Below are 21,026 nucleotides of genomic sequence, written 5' to 3' on the forward strand. Positions count from 1 at the left end.
TGGGTGGAGACGTTTGTCCAACAGTTCTTTCACATCTATTTTGCTTTTAAATTAACCTGGAAGCTCTTTTTGAAGGCGATTGGCCGAAGTATTTAATGCATTCTTAAAAGTGAGAGGGACAGTGAGATAGGTTAGTTGGTGATTTTAGTTCCTAATCCAAGGAACTAACAAACTACACCGCAGTAGACCAACACTTCCCATGCTCTGTAAAGTTACATTGTTGTTTTTGCCAATGGAGTCTGATGGCTTTGACGAGGGCATAGAACTGCTTCAGGTCTGCTCGCAAAACAGTGATATCTGATGCTGCATTACTTAGCTTCCGTGCCGGTACTCCTCCTGGCACCCATCTACTGTAGATAATACACCAACTATGGATAAGAACCTCATACAACCTCACTATTAAAAATCTGAACTGTCTCTTTAATATGATCCTCAAAAAAGCAACATAAGTTTTTACATCAACATCAAAAAGTTAAAACACAGTCTGTTCACTGTTCTCCCCTCTGGATGAAATGATCCACCAAACCTGCTTTATTTGTAGTTTATTAGAAATTAAAAGCAATGTAAATGTTTGATACAATTCCCCTCAGTCTGTCAACAAAAGTAAAACACTACACAGATCTCAGTCCTTCATACATACACACAGTTACTGTATATTCATCAATTAGTGTATCTTACAGTTAATTTACAGTCCTGAATATTGTGACATTACAAAAATAAAATCTAAAATCAAATATTACAATGTGGATGTTTTAGTGAAGACAAACATCTGCAAAGTCTTTATGGAAACAAAAGTTACATGCAACTTCATTTATTTATTTATTTGAAAGCCCTTTGTAACAGGGTTGCGTGATATTTCAAAATAAAAGTAGTTGGCTGTAGAGAAAGACAATACTTAAAGTCAGTCCAAGAGCACAACAGTCCTGTGACTGCCAATAAAGATGCATCCTCTAGAAAGGCCAAATATAACGGAATACACAAAACATCCGATCTGCAAAATAACACTATATTTAAAAAAAAAACACAAAAAGTTCCTGGCAGGTGATGAACATCCAACCTGAACACTGCATCTCTGCTTGTTTAGAACAAGGCAACCAGATGTTTACACCGAATACAGAATCATGCAAACCAAGCTGCATCCAACACTTTATGCATTCATAACATTGTATTGTAACAACCTAAATCCAGTACGTACTGAAGCATAAACACTGAACGGAAATGTGGCGACTGTAGAAATGATGGGGACATTTAATTGCTACAGTCGTAATCTCATTAATTCTGGGCAGAAACAAATATTTAGATAGAAATCAAAGTGGTGATGTATTCTGACAAAAACCAACACAACCTTTAAAAAGGACTCCTCTTTAAATAGTCAGAGCATTTCAGTGCATCATGAATTGACACCTGCTGTATATTTATCCTAGAATTGCTCAATGTAACATTATAAATGCCTCTGCTGAATTCAATAGTGTCTGTGACTAAACAAAACATTACAGAGTGTGCCACCAGAGAATTTGGGACTTTTTTTAGTGTATATAATTACAATAAATGTATGGTTTCCATTGTATGATAGCTTTAGTGTAAAGACTACTCATTCATTTAAAGATATGTTAGTGTGCCACCTAAAAGTTGAAAGGTCTCCAACCCACAGAACAGAAGAAAGTTCTCTGATTGGCTCGACATAATGCTAGCTGCTTTAAATTAAAACTAAGCTTATCAATACTTTTGTAGTAATAATAAATGACGACATGTAACGTGAAAGGTCAGTTAATTTTAAAGGAATCACAAAAGGGAAACTAAAGCAGACAAACTGTGAGATGGTGAGGAGTATGATCAGCAGACACATTAGTATGGATTAACAAAGTAATATTCATTTTGTGATTAAATTCAATAATCAATAATCATCTAGGCAACAATAGATAAAACAGTTAATTTGTCACTTTCACTTGGACTTTAATGAGGCAAAGTTAATTAACCAGGTTTTAATAGCTTTTTTATTTCAGTCTTTTAATTGGTAATAATTAACAAGTCTTTATGGCACACTGAAACCATTCTGGGACTTTTTGCGGCGGGATGGATCAAACAATGAAGCTGTTAGAGTTTCATTTATTCAGGCAGTGGCTTTGCAACAAAAGCGGCTCTTAATGTTTTGTTGAATTGGAGATTTAACATAACTCTGCTGAAAATAAACGCCCCGGTTCTCCAACGAGTCAAAATGAACTTTCTAAATTTTTGGAGAAGGTTCTCCTGCAAAAGAGATAGAAAAGTCTGAGCTGATGTTGCTAAGATTGAACTCCCTTTACTTTATTGGAGGAAAAAAAAACATGACAACCTTGATTTAGTATATTGCTGGATGTGATGAGGCGGAGCACCACGTTCTGCTGGGTGTGGGAGTGAGACAGATTAAAAAGAGGAGCCTCAGAGTTCAAGGCCACTTAGCTGTCCTTGTGTATCGTCTGGTGAAGATGGAGATAGAGTTGTTTCTTTGTTAGAAGCTGCAGTTTCTTCCTCTTGAAGTCTGTGGGCTTCTTGTACCTGAAATACAAGAAGGTTCAGTCTATACTTCATGTTTCACACACAGGATCATTTCAAATGGAAACGCATGCTGGCTGACTCACAGTTCGATGACGATGGGGCCCGGTTTGATCTCGTCCATTTCCAAGAAGGCAAAACATTTAGTGCTGGTGAACCTCTTTTTAGGCTTGTAGTGTTTGAATTCAAAGAAGATAGCTGCTCCTGCAAGAATGCGTAACAGGTTTAACAAAACTCAATAGAAGGGTTAACATCCTGAATAATTACCTCTAAACTTTCTGCACACTGACACAATGTCTGGATCACAAGAGAGTGGCTCACGGGGCGTACAGAGCTGGGATAAAGTCTGATATCCGGGCCCCTTTCTCTGTGCAAAGGCAAAGGCACCATCTGCATAGCTCCGCCCAAGATTATTGCGATTGGTTTTAAAAAAAACTCATAAACAAGCCAGAGCGTTTTTCCCCCTCTATCACTGAATGATAAATGATTAGCCAGTGTAGCCAAACAATACTCCAGAGCGGACACAGCATGGTGGAGTCTATGCAAAACTAAGATCCCAGTGGCATCAAAGGGTAGGATTGGCCTTATACTATCTTTTTCTTCGTCAAAAGATCAAAAGAGAAAATGTGTTACGCAATACTTTTCGACTGCCCTCCGTTGTCTGTGGCATCAGCCCCAAGACCATATCATAGATACATATTTAAATTTTTCTATTATAAGAAGACGTATCCCAATTTCGACTGAAAGATATGTTTCAATTCAATTTAAACTTTTTTTTGTTTTTGCTCTGATTGCCACAAAGAAGGGCTGCCCCCAGGAAGTGCGCGAGACTTTGAAGCATTGTGACTCATCTCATCTTCAACCACTTATCTGGGGTCGGGTCGTGGCAGCAGCTTTAGCAGGGGACCCCAAACTTCCATTTCCCGGGCCACATTAACCAGCTCTAACTGGGGATCCCGAGGCGTTCCCAGGCCAGTGTGGAGATATAATCTCTCCACCTGGTCCTGGGTCTTCTCCGAGGCCTCCTCCCAGCTGGACGTGCCTGGAACACCTCCCTAGGGAGCATTGTGACTAAACGGTGGAATTACAACTTCTGTCCCATGATGTACTGAAGACGTTTCCCCATTGACTTTTATGGTGAAAGAGACGTCCGTGGATACATTTTTCCGAGAGTCACAACCCCCGCAAAATGACTCGTTTCACTGTCATGATTAGATCCGGTCATTTCAAAAGTCTAGAAAAACCACACAATTAAATAATTTAATCGCCATTCAAGTTAGCGGAGCGCTAAACTGGAATTAGCCAGTTTTTCATGGAGAAATCTCTTGCGCGCTTGCTCCAACAGTGCCTAAGTATCTCGGAAGTAGTGCAGATCATCCAGGTATCCGGAAGTTGAACTTGAACTGCCTCGAACGCTCTATCCAGTTCTCTTAATACATCTCTGGTGAGATAGTACTTTACAAGACTGTTTGAGTTTCTCAGAGTTTACGAGGTGCCCCTGAATGCACCATAGAGTTTAAGAGGTACCCCTGATTGCACCATGGAGTCCCGTTGGTGCCAGTTCTTCATCTCTGCCTCGTGCCGTGGCCATGGTGTGTGGAAAAGTGCAGCTGCAGTCTACTGGTAAGCTAACGTTACCCTGTATCTTTAGCTGCATGCTACCCCCGACAAGCTACACCGTGTATTTGTTGGGGACTATTTTCAGACACGGATTAATAATGGATTGGATTTATATAGCGCCTTTCTTGGTACTCAATGCGCTTTACAGAGTCCAGGTTCCATCCAATCACAGTGACATACATGGGGATGGTGAACTACGATAGTCGTCACAGCTGTGTGGTTTCAGAAGCTATTCGAGTCATTTTTTTTATTCTTTTCTATAAGAAAACCTTGGACTTCAACCAGAGTTATCTTTTAAATTGTGTCAGGAATTTTGTGATTTTGGCAATGTAGGAATTAAATATATTTTGACTTAGTATAAGCAGTGAGTTATTACCTTTTGGTAACTTCTCCACATGTCTCTGGATCTCCACGTCCACACTGAAGTGAATGTAGGTATCTTCCTTCCTGGAGGCCACAGGGGTGTCCTGCATTGGGTTCACATCTACGCCGTTTAAATCTGCAGGCAGACAAACAGGGAATTTGCTCTTGGTGTTCGGCAGAACAGACATATTATATTCAGATTTCAAGGTGATGCACTTCAGCAGCGTTTTCGCAGGAAGGAGAACGATACAAAGCACTTGAGTCGATCATTACCTTTGATACTAATAGTCATGTACGGATCAATGCACTGCCCGGCATCCTTCAACCCAATTTTTTCGATCTTTAGTGTAAGTAGTGTCATTCCAGGCTCTGAGGGTAACCGTGGCAACAAGGTACCTGTGAAGGACAAAGGTTCAAAACATTCACAGTTGCTATAACTATAATCTGAGTGGTGACTTGGGACCAAAGATTAGCCACTAACAGACAGAAACACTGTATTTCCACTGACAGGCTGTGATGGAAACACAACACATGCAGAAGAGAACAGATTCAGATGTTCATTGATTTAAAGCCGTACCTTGCGAAGCTGCAAATGAAGCAGGCAGGAATGAGCGATGAAGCCATGCACAGCCCCGACAGAAAGAAACAAAGAGACACACGGTCAAACAGCCCTCCAAAACAGGACACAACAAATCAAACGTCCCTCAAACAGCGGGTGTGTTTGATTAACCGTTAAAGGCGGGTGCACAGTACCGGGGGCTCGCGGGGGGAAAGCTTCTGTAGCACCTGCTCCTGCCGCAGCGTCCTCCTCCTCCTCCAGCTCCAGGTTCTCCTCTTCACCTGGAGCAAGAATTTTCCTGACGGGAGAGGAACGGCAGGTTTAATCACTTCATCGACAGATTAATTCACTTCAGTGCTCGTGCGGGATATTTACCGTAAGGGCACCGGCTGCACGTCAAAGGGAAATTCTTTGTTGTAGGTCAGAATAGTTTGGATGACTGTTGACAAAAGGAGGAAGATCAGACTACAGAGTCACGACAGGACGATCAACAAACTCCCAGCCGCTGCACTTACTGATTTCCAGTTTCTTCAGCTCTTCTAACTTGAAGTCCTCCTTTGACTGTGTGCACTGCAGAAGAGCGGACACGTTACACACTTTGCATATTGATTTTTCTATGAGCTTTAATGACCGCAAGAGGAGTACGCAGGACTTGCACATGATGGAGTCTTTCTGATATTATTTTTTGGGCGATATGATGATAAATAAAGTCAAAACTATATTCCTTTCTGTACTGCTATGTCGAAAAAACAGCTAACAATCTGCGTAACAGCAATATTTACGCCATTTGTACGCCATTTCAACGTTCTGATCCTTGAATGAAGAATTTATTTCACATAGGAGTAAACAAAAATATGTTTGAGTTATGGTTATTTCATCTAGATTATTTATTCATTGAATTGCCAGAGAACATATGAAATCACCTTTTTTGGCCATATCTTCGAGCCCTTTTTTGGATTTCAATACAAATAGAGGGGTTTACTTTTTCTTAACCAGACTTATATTCCTGGCAGTGTGGAGACTGTTGAGTCTGTGAATCAGCATTTATAAAAACACGCAGAGAGATGGAAATTTACAGGAAATGTAACTAAATAAAAGATTGAAACGTTGAGAGCGCTGAATTAACAGCAGCCATGTGTATTTAAGTGAAGGACACAGTTTTTCACCTATTTGGCTTTTGTCAGATAATTCAATTCAATTCAATTAAAAAAAAAAAACTTTATTTGTCCCCGGGGGGCAATTCAGGGCACACAGAGCAGCAAATAACGACAGTGCAACTATACAAAAACATTTTTAACCTATCAGATAAAGGCTAAATAGCCAAAAACTCTAATGAAGTCTGGTGTACTGCATGAAGAAGAGCTGTGTGACGTGAACATTTCAAAACAATAACAATTTGACACACTCTTTTGGTGTCTGGTTAAACATTTCTAAAGGATTTGAGGGACTTATTACTGATCCTCTTAGTTATGTCAGCGTTTTTACTTGATTATAATTTCAATCTCTCTGTTGTTTTAAAGATGTGCGCTATAAATAAATCGACTTTCTAGAATTACATATATTTCATACCCACTCAAAAACAATGACACCCACCTGCAAACTGCCACTTCTCATCTCCAGGCATGTTGCAATCTTTCCCAAAGTTTTCTTAAAAGAAAAAAAAAAGTTTTATTTAGTTTAAGCAGATATTTTCTGTCAAGAGGTGAAATATAAATGCAATAATTACCTTCTGCTCCTCTGTGAAGTCTGATGGATTTGTTGACTGGACCTCTTTTTGCAGTTGTCTCGCTAAACTAAATGACACAGAAGTGGGTTAATGCTTTTCCAGTAAAACTCGGATTGTTGTTGTAATGTAAGGTGGCTAAATGATGTGCGTTTGCGCCCCCCTCAGGTCAAAAATAAAGGTGTCAGGGTTTAGCCTGTGAATGTTCTCATTCGTCCAGGTCATCGTTATCCCCAAAGCAATTACATTTAAAAACAACTGGACTGGTTATTTGTCTAGGAAGACGTTTCACCTCTCATCCAAGAGGCTTCATCAGTTCATGTACGCATCTGACCAGGCTGGGACTGGTCCAAGACCAGGACCACAACCAGGCTGGGACTGGTCTCACTAACTGGTGTGAGATCCAGGTATTTAACCTCTCACAAGGCCGATGATGTCACTGAAACCCTTTGTGCTCCAAATGCCCACGCCCGTCGTTAGAGTGACAGTCGTTGGTGGGCAGTTGGTTTCAATTCAATTCAATTCAAATTCAAAAAACTTTATTTGTCCCCGGGGGGGCAATTCAGGGCACACAGAGCAGCAAATAACGACAGTGCAACTATACAAAAACATTTTAACCTAACACAAGAATAAAGTGTAAGAGAAGAGTAAGTGTCAGGACTTCGTTAGTGCTCCATTGAGTCTGAACGACAGTCGTTGGGGTCACACGGGGCCATGTGTGAACAGTTGTCCTTGGAGGTTAGATTGTTGAATCTCCTGGGAAGGGCTGAAAGGGCAGCATTGTAAATTGGAGATAAGTGGTGTCTCAGACCTCCTCTGTTTAGCGATGGTTTCTCCACTTTTACATAAATGGCTTCTTTTTTAGTGCCAGGGTTTAGATTTTTTTTTTTTTACATGAATGCAATTTCAGATACAGATAATGGATCAGCTGACAAAGCAGATCACATCTTTAAAAACGTGTAAAGACTAAATATTGTCTGAAAACAGGAAACAATCCCCTCCAAACACATGAAACCCCACCCATAACAACAGAGGGTGGGGCTGACTGTTTCCCAATACTCTTGAGGAACAGATTTGTCAATTTTTCTGTACTCCATGACACATAATGAAACTACACGCAGCTCTCGATTACTTTTTTCCATGACAGGCTTTCTATGAAAGAAACTCTCCCTCCACTCAAACTGGTGGTGAATGAATCTGCACACACACACACACACACACACACACACACGCACACACACACGCACACGCACACGCACACGCACACGCACACGCACACACACACACACACACACACGGTTGGGTAGGGTTTGTTTACTGACTGACTGACAGCTCAGATGCTATAACTTCTCCTCCTCTGTCTCCCCCATGATGTCACCTCCCTGCACAGATGGGTGGTTCAATAAAAGCAAAGAAGAAGAAGAAGAAGAAGCATGGAGGAGAAAACAGCTGTGTGGAGAGGCAGGACACACATGTTGAATGCAACTTACATTTGGTACTCATCTATAGCCTCCACTAATTGTCCCCACGAGTCAAAGTCTGTGCCTTTCTTAAAACTGGCGTGCCATTTCTGAACAGTCTTGTTGACATCAGACATGTCGGCAGGGCGGGTGCTCGCGGCGCTCTCAGGGCAGCAGCATAGCCGGAGGAAGGTTCATCTACGGGGCTTCGGCAGCAGGAGGAGCGGCGTCGTCAGCCCGGTTCTCCGCTGTCCAGAGCCGCACAGATACAATCACCAGTGACACCCCGACCAAGCCCTTTCTGCCTGCTCACCCTAATATCGCATCCGCAAAAAGAAAGGAAGTCCCGCCCGGAGCTCGAGGGTGCGCGCGTTTTAGTGCACGGGGTCGCTCGAGTGGACGGCGACGTGACGTCAGGATGGGAGCGACAGGCTGCTGCAGAGCAAAATCCTCTTCAGTGTGACATCACCATTTATTTTTATTAGTAAATTCGCTACATTATGTAAGAGAGAGCAGGAGAAGTCCCACCGTGCTCGTACTGTACTACAGGTGGAAGTTAAAATGAAATGACTGCTAAGATAAGAAAAGATAAGATCGTCGTTCATTAGTATTAATTATGTTTTCGATGTTGCAGCAGCAAAAGGCGACAGTGCAAATAACAAGAGCATCAATAACAGATGCAAAATGTAGAAGAAGAAGAATTACTTTATTTATCCCGTAACGGGGATTGAATTTTTTCACATTTAATATTAATCATGTTACACACACAGGCCCGAAATACACACATGCACAGACAGGACCTGGAGAGATGTTAGAGTGAGGGGGCTGCCAGTGAGCGGCGCCCCGAGCAGTTGGGGGTTCTGTGCCTTGCTCAACAGCACCTCGGCACTGCCCAGGAGATGAACTGGCACCTCTCCAGCCACCAGTCCACGCCCCATACATGGTCCACACAGGGACTTGAACCAGCGACCCTACGGTTCCCAGCCAAGCAGGAAGCCAATGTAAAGGAAGAAAATAACTAATTACTAAGAAACAAGAAATAACTACTAATTAACATATATCAGTAATATCGTGTTTTTCTACAGTTGTATTCATGGAAGAAACATTTTATCAATAGCTGTTCAATAAATGTAGTAGAGTAAAAAAGTACAATGTTATCCTCGAAAATGTAATGCAGTAGAAGTAAAAAGTAGGATCAAATGGAATTACACAAGCATTCAGTTGCTTCTTTTACTTTCCATCAATGTGTAAGATTTAATTGCAAATGTGATATTTTAGAAAAGTAATACATGGATTCATTTCAAATGTAATAACATTACACAATAATTGGGGTTTATTTTGGGTCTTTTTGTTTCTATTATTTATATTATTTATGTTTCAGATATGCTTTTATAATTATTTATAAGTGTTTGAATTATTATTTTTTTTAATTCATATGTAGGTTTGTCTTTTTTTCCAGCTTGTCCATTTTTGACCAGCTAGTTACCAAGGTGATTTTATTAAAAATTGAATTTTAATTGAAGTCTTATTCTGATAATTTGTCCGGAGCAAACCTGAGATTATGTAATAAAACTGAGAAAAGCACAATATACAGTAAATATAAAAAATGTAAAAAGTATATATATATATATATATATATATATATAAGACGTGCATAAGAGAGTATGTGTTCAAGGGAAATACTGTACTGAGGGATTAATTGCACCATCACTGTAGGACAATATACAGATGCTTATAAAATGAGAGGTAATACTGCAGTCAATAATGCAACAGTAATATATGTCAAAATAAATAAATAGGAGTCATAAATAAATACAAATAATAAAATAAATAATAAAAAAATACAATTATTTTAATATATAAAACATTTTGAGAGTTTCAGGTTAAAATAGCCCAATACATTCTGTTAAATATTTAATTACCAACACAGGGAAGTAAAGTTCTGCGTCCTCATTTTTAAAGCAACTGTAAATGGAAATGGGTGGCAAGTGATAACATCAGATTTAGTGGATATTCAGAAATAAATTAACAGTTTGTGCATGTTAGTGGTGTGTTTTATGCTTAAAATATTGCTTCTTGAACTATAAAAGGGCACTTACTGATCTGTACAATTTATCGAATAAAAAAAGGAACATATTTTCTAATTTTATGTATTCACATATATTGTATATACATCTATTATACACTATATGCCCCATTACATTATATTATATACTGTATAATATTATTATAATGATATTATTACTATTATCATTATTATTATTATTATTATTATTATTATTATTATTATTATTATTATTATTATTATTGTTTTTATTATTGCAATAGGGTTGTGGAACAGTGTCATTTGTCTATTCTTAGGTCTGTAAAATACCCAACCGTTAACTGTCCATGACTTAAGTACAAGTATCAACATTTTTTCAATTTAATGGCAACAGAGTGAAAAATCAGTCCACCTCCTTTTAACGCTTTTATTTTGAAAACAACCCTGAGGTGTTCCGGTGTGGCTGTCACTCTCCAGCCTGACAACGGAAGGTGTTTAACGTTAGCTATGGAGCAGCAGCCTCACAGATAATGGTGTGTTTTTAGGTCGTTTTAGCCGCCGACAGAATGAGATAAGATGGAAAAAGTAACGGCGGACTCGTCTGCGGCGGAGGCGCAGGACTGTTCGGGCCCAGAGGTCTCATGTTTGATGAGGGTCGGGAAACATTCAGACTGGCTTCACCTGGTCCAAAACACCGAGGTGCTAATGCTAATGCTAACTAGCCAGCTAAATCTGTCTTCAACCCTAAAACTTGCTCAAGTTCACAATTTTTCACATAACATGTATTCCTCGTTTATGGTTAATTTTCTGTTTTCTCTAACTTGTCATTATTGAAGTGTATGTACATGTTTAAATGTGCTAAAAGCTGTACAGAAGAGGACGTGTTTGTTTTTGACTGTAAAAACAATTTATCAACTGCTTATACTGCCCTACATCACTGATAACATGATTTCTGCACAGTTTTTGGCCAGAAAGTGTGGAGGTTAGGATTTATTTGGATACGAATTAATAAATGGCAAACAATTAAACTATAATCCATCATCAATGTGACAAATATTACTTTGTTGCGACAGTAAACAAACTTGGAGCCATTATTTACTTACTTACTTACTTAGTGCACTCAGGCTCTGTAGGGAAGTATGCTGCACTATGACTTCTATTCTTTTTATAATCTTGGTTTTTATTTGACTTAAAATAATATTTTTTGCGTCTTTGTATTTTTATTGTTTTTGTAATTATTTTATCTGAATGTCATTTTATATCTAAATGTCATTTTGTGTTTATTTCCAATGCTTTAATGTTTTTTTTGTAAAGCACTTTAAATTACTTTGTTGTTGAAAGGCACTGTACAAATAAACTTGCCTTGTCCAGATCACCATAGGACGTGGTGTGGATGTGACCCACCAGCTTGCTGTCTCCAAGTTGTCCTCTGATGATCTCCAGACTGCACTGTACTCTCAAGCAGAGGGAAGACGGCCAGTGGACAGTGACAGACAAGAAGGTATATTACATTATCTATTGTGATGTTATGTTTTATTGGGACTTCTGTACTTCTGTGTAAACAAATAATAATAATACTAATATGTTTATGTGATGCACCATCTAAAGACAAAGTCACAAGTGTTTGACATGATAAAAATGATAAAAGACCAAAGGGGAAAATGAGCTTTAAAAGGAAATATATATTATGTATATACCGTTTATATATATATATATATATAGAGAGAGAGAGAGAGAGAGAGAGAGAGAGAGAGAGAGAGAGAGAGAGGAGAGAGAGAGAGAGAGAGAGAGAGAGAGAGAGAGAGAGAGAGAGAGAGAGAGAGAGAGAGAGAGAGAGAGAGAGAGAGAGAGAGAGAGAGAGAGAGAAGATGAGAGAGAGAGAGGAGAGAGAGAGAGATGAGAGAGAGAGAGAGAGAGAGAGAGAGAGAGAGTTCATATCAAACAATGTAGATCAAAGTGATGGTGTTTTAACTGTTAAAAAAACAACAGAGACTAATAATTATATGCGAAAGAGCCTTTGTTTTGCATGTTGTCCCACATAGAAGCACTGTCAGCATGTATACAAAAATATACAAACCAATCACCAAAAATAAATGACTGCACTGTGTCAATATAGGATTTAATTAGTAGTATTTGTCAGCCACAGAGGATCATTAAAATAAAAACTACTGTCCAGTTGAACACCACTGCAACAACTGCAACCTCAAAGATAAACAAAGACAAAAACTGAACATTATTATCTTTTTGTGCAGGTAGAATTTATGACTGAGCTGCTGTACTGGGTTGCATTATATTTTAACAGGTGTTCCTGATAAAGTGGTGACTGAGTGTATGTTCTATGTGAATATTATTTTGAACTGTAGCTGATAAAGAAGGGTCTTGCTTTTAAAAAAAATCAGAGTCTCAACGGTGTGTGGGTGAATGGAAACCGCATACCCTCTGAAGAACCCCATCAGCTGAGGCTTGGAGACTCCATACAACTCGGGGTTTCCTGTAATCGGACCTGAAGTGGAGTTTGACTACATGCTCATCCAGCGCGCCCTCAAAGACATTGAACTCTACCTGACAAAGGAGCAAAGAGAGGGCGCTAAAGCAGCTCACGTTCCCAAGAAGTCCAAGAGGAAGTTGACTGTGGAAGAAGTTGAGCCATCTACCTCAAAGCCAAAGCTCTACCGCTGCTTCTCTGCAGGAAGGTCATTTGCGAAGCCCTGCCCCTCTCTTACCAGTGAAGTGTCAGCAGAGGCTCAGTCACAGCCAGCCAGAGGAAACTGGACCCAGCAGACAAGTCCAGGAAGTAGACAGACCCTCAGATGGCTCCAGCAGTCAGTGTGACCTGGACAACTTGCAGATGTAAGCCCCAGTTTGTGTATTATAATGACATTTGCATCAGTTTTTTTCTGAAAAGTACATCAATCACTCAAGACCCAAAAGGTTCATAGAAAGTTGTTATCTCACTTAACTGTATTTTCTACATGTACTTATGTTGCAGGTACAGCCAGAACATCCTGATGCTGACGAGAGCAGGTGGATGACACTCAAAGGCAGGTAGCTTCGCTGGGGGGGAGTGCCCCAGCAGGCTGACCCGCTCAGAGAGGAGCATGTCAGGGAGCTGCAGGGTCAGCTGGGGGCGCTCAGAGCCAAGATGTACCGGATGGAGTCTTTAGAGAAGTCCTTCAGTGAAACCAAGAGGCAGCTAGAGGTGAGAGGTTTTTCAGTAACTCCTTTCATGCATGAAATATGCATCACCAACAACTGAGCTCCATAGAATTGAAAGTATTGCTCTGTTCACGTTCGTAGCCTGATATCCGACAGAACTATCTGACATCGCCTGCACTCGAACTGATTTCCATGAGGGAGGGGCATTCGATTTTCCCAAAACAATCACAGGAGACTTCCAGTCAGAGCCAACTTCCTGTTTAGCTTGAATGGGGGATAAAATGATTAAATGTGCAGCTCTTCTTCACTTTCTGACAGTGAAACGAGTCATTTTGCGGAGGTTGCGTCACTCAAAAGAATTTATCCACCGTTTTACGACCAAAGACTATGATGTAAGCATGTTTAACCAACTTGGATGTGATTGGCCAATGAGTGCTGTCAATGTAAACACCATGGTAATAGCAGCTTGACAGAGGCTTTAGTCATGCCCATGGTGCTGTATTTTTGTGTCATGTCACAGTGGCAGACGAATCAGTCAACTCTGTGGAGTGGGCGATGGTTTGGATCCAGGTTTTTTTTAGTTTGTTTTTTTTACAATTTTTGTTTGAATGACTTGAAGAGACAAAATATTTTCTTTAATGTTTAACATTTTATTTATTTAGGCAAAGAAAACACAGCAACAAGAGGAGCTTTTGAAGAAACAGTTGGAAGAGGCCTTGCAAGAGGTATGTAGCATAAAACTGGAAGCGTAAAATTTGCTCTTATGCTCATCCTCGTATGCTTAAAATAGATTTTTTTTTTAATTTGTCAAACTGTTTTCAACATCTTTAGCAAAAGAAAGTAATAGACGAACTGGCCCTTTCCTTTGAAGAGATTCTCTTGGCCAAAAACAAAGAGCTGGAAGTGACAAAGGTATGACAATATTCAGTCATTTAAGCATGCTATTTGCGTAGTTTGGCATGGCATCAGCAAAGCTTTATTCATGTATTTATTTGTTTTTGCAGGAGGAGAAAGAAAAGGCGAGGGCCCAAAAGGAGGAAGTAGTTACACAAGTGACTGAGGTTTTGGAAAACGAGCTTCAGTGCATCATCTGCTCCGAGCTCTTTATTGAGGTAGTTTCAAGAGTCAGTTAAGCGTGGTGTTGAAAATCAGTACCACAGGTACAAAATTGTTACACAGTAATGAAACTGTTAAACACAGTGATTTAAATACTAAGCTAAAAGTCAGTAACTTTACAACTTCTGTTTTCTTATTGAGGTGCTTAGAAGATAGGCAAAAAAACCTGAATACTTATACAATAAATTAACTTTTCTATCTTTCTATCTATGGTCAACAGGCAGTCATCCTGAACTGTGCTCATAGCTTCTGCAGTCATTGCATCAAGCAGTGGCGTAAAAAGAAAGACGAGTGTCCCATCTGTCGACAGGCCATCCAGTCCCAGACCCGTTGTCTGGCCCTGGACAACTGCATAGACAGCATGGTGGACAACCTGAGCCTGGACATGAAGTCGAGGCGGCAGACCCTCATCACTGAGAGGAAAGGTAAGAGGTGCGTTACCATTAAACAGTGGCGTTAGTATCCAACAGTTTTGGGGCTGTACACATGCTGCGTCTTTTCCTGCCTGGGAAACTTGAGGCACATCAGTCGGGCGCTACTGCATTCTCAAAGTTGAACAATGTTTAACTCAGACACCTCTAATACAGTTAGAGAAGTAGTTTTTTAAATATGAACAGGACAAAAAAAACAATTCTTTGCAATGTGAGTGGCGTGTAATTACACTCTGTTACAAACATCATCAGCATGGCGAGGTGCTGAGCATTAAGTCTTTGCTGAACGCTGAGATTTTTAAATCCGCAGTTGTTCCACAGCATTGCTGCAGGACTCTTGCGATATCACGCAGGATCAAGGGATCTCAGCTGGAAAGAAACACTGCGCCACCCAAGTGCTCTGGCGGTCTCTGCTGTGCGTTTTCAGAAGTGTGTGCAGCATTTTCAGCTGGGATAAGATCCTTTTGTGGACACACGGCCACAGCTGTAACCGGCTATTGTTCTACCAACACAAATTTAGTTGGACGAAAGCATATCGTTCAACCAACCAACCAACCAACCAACCAACCAGAAGAGCCACGTGGATGACCCATTTAGCATTAATATCTGACTTACTAGTAATGGTTTGCAGTGTCACATTCATCAGCTCAAATGGCTGGATGGCCTTGACATGTCTGGGTGATCTCAGTGACAAATGTTCCTCTCACCTTCAGCAGTCGCCACTGAGGTGCTCGACCCTTGGCTAGTGCGGCGAAGCTGCTCAGAGGCTCTAAAAGAAATGGGATTTTCAAGGTGTTCAGAGAGTATTTACACTCTCAGCATCAGCCTGTCTCGCCTTAATAGACTTTTTTGAAATATGCTTTTTGGTGGCGTGAGGGGAGAAGGCGTAGGGGTGGGTGGTCTGGAGTGTGGAGCACAGTGAACATTTCAAACACAAGGTGGCAGTACAATGAGGCCGATTCATGTCCTCTTTCTGTTATTTTAGAAACATGAAATGACAGCTGAAATAAAATGTATGTCGTATTGAAATACTGCTAAGATGAATATAAGTTGTGATGGTGCTGAGCCTGCATTCTCCTGATAAACAAAGGCGGGAAGATGAAATGTATCCGTCACACTTAGCGAATATATTCAAAGTTAATGAGCAGCGCACAGATACCTTATTACTTAAAATTCAAACATTGTGTAAGTAAACTTTGTTTCCAGTGAACTTTTCATCACCACAGTTAAAAATGCTTCACCAATATACATCAAAGTACAATGACGTATTATTAATAATACAATACAAGGAAAGGGTTACACATCGAGAATCAAAACAAAATGAAATCCAAACAGCAAACTAAAGGTCCCTGATGGCACAATGGCACTGATTAAGCTGATGATAAAGAAGGGGGATTTTGTTTCTACATTATTTCAACTAAACTGAGACTTTAATGTGCATGTGGAAACAGGATTTGGTTGCCAAACTTGTCAGGTCTGTGCTATTTTTTGGAAAGGGGAAAACACATTTTAATTTCTCAATAATACAATATGACTTTTAATCAAAAACAGCAAGCAATGCGGTCTGATGGATCTCGGTCATGTTGTACATGTTGGTCGTTCCTGACTCAAAAATAATCACAGAAAAATATTGATTTAATGTTTGTTATACCACAAAAATCACAAAGTCTTTGAGGGTTCAGGACATCACACATGTTCTCCCCAAAAGTCTATTTTTCTTAATGTCACCAAATCCCATGAGACCGAAACCAAACATGCATTGGTTCTGGCAACAATTAACTGCCTGTGCTGTCAAAGCCTGGATTATATTGAACAGATCCCACATACACAGTGATGCAGTAAATTCTCAGTAGACTAGAGCACCACGTGTATTCATCCGCAACTGAAAATAGTCCTCAACAAATACACTTTTTACTCCTCTGTGAGTAACATTTGCTGAAAAGTACAGTGACAAGCCTTTAAAAAGTTCTTGACCTGTTTTTAAGGATTCATGTCTTCAGTGGGATCAAAATGAGAGCGCCATGCTGGTTAAGTCGAAGAGTACGAAGAGATGCTGCTTTTTCAAATGTCTGTAAAGTGAAACTCACTGTTTTCTTTTGTGTGTGTTTTCCAACAGCTGACGCTGCTCAGGTGATGGTGATTCACGACGACAGCAGCAGAAGCAGCAACAGTGACGGCAGTATGGTGTCCATAGATAGTAGGCTGAGCTCTGTGGTCTCGCTGGACACAGACAGTAGCATTCATTTGGACTCAAGTTCGCCCTACAGTGGTTACTCTGATGAAAGTGTTGATGACTTTGAGGATTAGCTCTTTTCTGCAGTGGGCTGCGATGCGAAATGGACTTTCTGAGTTTTGATGTTTGCATTTTCTTGGATATTTCCCAGATAATACTCAAAGTTTGGTCTCATCATGAGTCCATTAACCAGATTAAGCCAAGGGTTATGTTTGTTTTGTCTTTTTTGTAAAATGATCAGTTGTTTTTTTGTCTTTATTTTCAACAAAAGGAATAAAGTTTCTTCATATGAATTTTGTCCAAGAATCGATTCATTGTGTTTATGGTTCTAAGGAACTAGTAAACCTTATGAAGGTCCTATCAAATAGTAAGAGTGGTCTTTGGTGATGCCTGAATTCATAAGATGTGGCAGCTGAAAATGTGACCTTTTGTCAGAGAGACAGAGAGAAGGCCAGGCGCAAAACAAACCTCTGCTGGGAAAGAAGGGATTATCCGACTGGCTAATCAAGTCCTCGGCACTCACATGTAAGTACAGCAGATAATAGCCTTAAAAATGTACAGCTGCACAGGAAGTGAAAGGATTATACCAATGTTTTGTGACTATGAATGGAAGTGTCCACTACTTTAGTCCAGACTGAGATCTCTCAGGACGCATGAAATTAAGAGGACATGTTGCACAAGCATTCATGTTACACATTGGAGCCTCTGACTTTTGGTATAGTGTCACCATAAGGTCGCCGTTTTCTCTCATCCTGTGAACTATTTCAAAAAACCACCAGATGAAAAGTTATTTTTAATGTGTCCAGTACTTGTGGGTTTATGCCCAAATACCTGCATAACTAATGACATTCCCATCAGCCTCAGCTGTACTTTATATTTAGTGGGAATTATCATTTGCGGTTTTCATGCTAACGCACTGAACTGGCATTTAGCTCAACGCACCACTGTGGTATGGCTGTAGACTCTTAGAAGAACATTTTCCATAGCTTTAATGTTTATTCTGCGTGTTAGTCGGTGGTTGGTATCATTCCATTTTTAATAAAAATTATAATCCATCTCAGTGAACACCCCGTCAACTGTAAGCTATTGTATTGTTCATCGTAATGTGTTTACTTCTTAAATGCATCTTCACTTGCAACTGTTGCCACACAACATTTACTGTATGTAGCTTTGAAAACAACTAAAGCACACATTAATAAGTCAAAGTATCTGTAAATAGGGATATCAGACATTTTCAACATTTCTTTTTCTTTCTTTTCAGGCAAAAAAAGTTACAGATGGCCTATACTGAAAAAAAGTGACTCATTTGCATAATTGGTAGTAAATAAAAGCGGCAGTCGGTATAAAGCAAAAAAGCAACACCAGGATTTGAGGTAGGCCTTCCTGCAGTGCCAATGGGCTCCCTTAAGCCTGAAAAGGGAGCCCAGAGTTTTCTCTCGGAACATTTGAATTAGAATATAATGAGAGATTATTGTTGGAAAGTTACAAATAAACCGCCTACCCCAGGTTTAAGTAACTAAAATATGCAAAAATATTGGCGGGGTCCTTAAAACCATTTTTCGGCAGTTCTGGAGCTTGTTTTTCCTGCATCTCAGAACAACCTCTCAAGCCACATGTTAGAGTTTGTGTTTAAATTAGACCAAACGTGTAGGAAAAATGAACAGTACTGTAAATCCAGAAACACGGCCAAACTCACTGACCCACTGTTCTTTTGCTTCATTTAGCGATATCCTGCTTATTTATTCATCCACATGTCCATCTGGGAGCCTTCTCGCCTGGCACGCAAGCTGTAGTGCTTTGCTGAAGGGCTCCTGGGCTGAGCTTTCATCACTCCCATGGCAACACTCCAGACTTTACCTCGTATCTCGCTAGTCCTGACTTACAAAAACAACTGAATGCTTTCACCTCATGAGATGTGAGATATTAAGTAGTAAGTAAAATCTGAGTTTTAAGATTGTTTAACTTTAATTTTTATATATATAGGGCAGTTTTCTTTGGCTTTTTAAGGGTACCAAAACCATGTAAAAGTTTGACATTCCTAACACTGATTTGATGCTATATATCATACCTGTAAAGAATAATATTACACATAAGATCTGCATGTCAGTGGTCACTACTGGAGTGGGTGTCACGTTTAAAAATAGGTTTTACATCTTGGAAAGAAACTACATTTTGCAAAATCCTTCCATCTTTTGCTAACTACACACAAGCTGTGTTGCCTAGCAACTAATGCAACAGCTCCTTGGGCTCTGAAAGCAAATGGGAGTGTGTCTTCATATTGTAGATGGATGATAGTGTCGGTGCTTGTCCTTCTGCACCAGATGACTACGGGCTTTAATTGTGTCATAAAAAATCAATGCATGTATTCAATACTCCAATATCCACATGAAACACCCTGCACTCACGAAGATGTATGAGCCAATATGCTGTCAGGTTGTGTAATGGCATTCTATTAAGAAGTGCTCTGAATTCCTGAGCATTTTAAAATTCAAACCATTTAATTTTCTTATAATTTCATAGAGTTCATAGAGAGTTTCTTTCAAGAGTTATGTAATTAAGTAGTATGGGAGAAACACAGTCAGCGTTCTGAGACAGTGAGAGTACTTGTGTTTATAAGCAGCTGCTGATATCTGAAGGAATGAGACTTTCTATTGGTAGAAATGACAAAATGTCACCGTAGAAGAAGAGCAGATCAAATATATTCAAATGAATGATGGCTGAAATCCATTTTTCCGCTTCAGTTTCAGGGCCCTGGTATGCTGTCACACTGTCGTGGCTTAATGGTAATATAATTAAGCTATTATTAATGTTATTACACCTGTGCTTTTCCTGCTGTAACAAGTCAAAATGTCAGCTGTGAAATAAACTACCTTAACTGGGTTAACCAGAACCAGAGAGGACTGGTTTTCACTTCTGTTGCTTTTACTAGAATGAACTGCAAAATAAGCAGAAGTTAAGTCCTTTAAAGTCATAAATAAATAATAATAATAGTAATAATATAAAGGGACTTTAAAGTTCTAAATGTTGATATTGTTAATAATACTTGTGAATGTTTTAATAAGTGTGTGTGCGATGACTGTGATGTGACTGAGTGTTTTTCTTCTTAGTACAAGAGGCCTTGATCTTTAAGAGACACTGTAGACAAGTTAACTGTAGATACGTTTTTAGAAATTAACTAAATTATCATTCATTCCTTATGCATTATAATTGGAAACTTAAATCTCCATTTATGTAGAATTAAATGCTTGCTTGCTTTGTTAGTTGAACTGATCTGCACAGGCTAAAACCATGTAATCAGGGCTGTAGCTACTGAAGACACAAGGGTCATGTCTTCGGTATTTTGAGGATCTGGAGATTTTTTTTTAATAATTATAAAATTACTACATGGCGGGTATTTTTTAGACTGATTTCACTATTTTAAGCCCAATATATTTAAATTGGACTCATTTTAGGCCAGCTAAATAAATAAAGTGTTAACCCAGCACAAATCAAATCAAATGTACAGAAAATAAAGGTAGCTATCCTTTTTTTTTGGTCCAAATTTCTGGAACAGTGACTTGCACTCATGACCTCAGTATTCACATAATACAGGCCATGGCCCTGTGTGTAACAATACAATTAGTATTGTCTTCTCGGGGAAGCTTCCTGTTCATTTATCCTTTTACATCCAAGTAGTAGCTACCTTTTTAGGAAGTTTCAGGAATTATTCCAGGTTCCTTTTAATCAAAACAATATTTGACAGCTGAATCATGCTGCCTCACGCCAAGACAATGGATAAGCAAGCATGTC

The 21,026-nt window shown here is 39.6% G+C and overlaps 2 protein-coding genes across 3 annotated transcripts; one reads left to right on the forward strand and one right to left on the reverse strand.

Annotated features, from left to right (window-relative positions):
* Nucleotides 1-543: 543 nt before the first annotated feature.
* Nucleotides 544-8,572, reverse strand: aida (axin interactor, dorsalization associated). 2 transcript variants are annotated; one of them, XM_083934624.1, is made up of 10 exons: nt 8,288-8,572; nt 6,801-6,867; nt 6,668-6,721; nt 5,590-5,644; nt 5,450-5,513; nt 5,302-5,372; nt 4,789-4,911; nt 4,529-4,651; nt 2,619-2,736; nt 544-2,535 (listed from the first exon to the last, which is right to left on the reverse strand). In XM_083934624.1, the coding sequence occupies exons 1-10, from the start codon at nt 8,392-8,394 to the stop codon at nt 2,436-2,438; spliced, it is 882 nt and encodes a 293-aa protein (XP_083790750.1). In that variant the 5' UTR covers nt 8,395-8,572; the 3' UTR covers nt 544-2,435. The 2 variants fall into 2 exon arrangements, with proteins under 2 accessions (XP_083790750.1, XP_083790749.1); XM_083934623.1 differs by having other exon boundaries at nt 5,269-5,372.
* A 2,219-nt stretch (nt 8,573-10,791) lies between these two features.
* On the forward strand, nt 10,792-17,524 carry rnf8 (ring finger protein 8, E3 ubiquitin protein ligase). Its single transcript, XM_083933642.1, is given in 14 exon segments — nt 10,792-11,000; nt 11,673-11,708; nt 11,710-11,802; nt 12,701-12,790; nt 12,792-13,013; nt 13,015-13,151; nt 13,291-13,315; nt 13,317-13,367; nt 13,369-13,500; nt 14,120-14,182; nt 14,289-14,369; nt 14,462-14,569; nt 14,794-14,998; nt 17,121-17,524. Coding segments are annotated over 14 exon segments (1,557 nt in total). The 5' UTR covers nt 10,792-10,877; the 3' UTR covers nt 17,312-17,524.
* The last annotated feature ends 3,502 nt before the right edge of the window (nt 17,525-21,026 follow it).

The sequence above is a fragment of the Echiichthys vipera genome (assembly GCF_963691815.1).
Source record: "Echiichthys vipera genome assembly, chromosome: 19".
Classification (NCBI taxonomy): Eukaryota; Metazoa; Chordata; class Actinopteri; order Perciformes; family Trachinidae; genus Echiichthys; species Echiichthys vipera.

Excerpts from the sequence above, each read along its gene's own strand:
- aida (XM_083934623.1), bottom strand. The coding sequence starts at position 8,394 with ATGTCTGATGTCAACAAGACTGTTCAGAAATGGCACGCCAGTTTTAAG. Across the intron at positions 6,722-6,800 it reads ACTTCACAGAGGAGCAGAAG|AAAACTTTGGGAAAGATTGC; the intron begins GTAATTATTGCA and ends TTTTCTTTTAAG. Across the intron at positions 5,645-6,667 it reads TGAGAAGTGGCAGTTTGCAG|TGCACACAGTCAAAGGAGGA; the intron begins GTGGGTGTCATT and ends GCTCTTCTGCAG.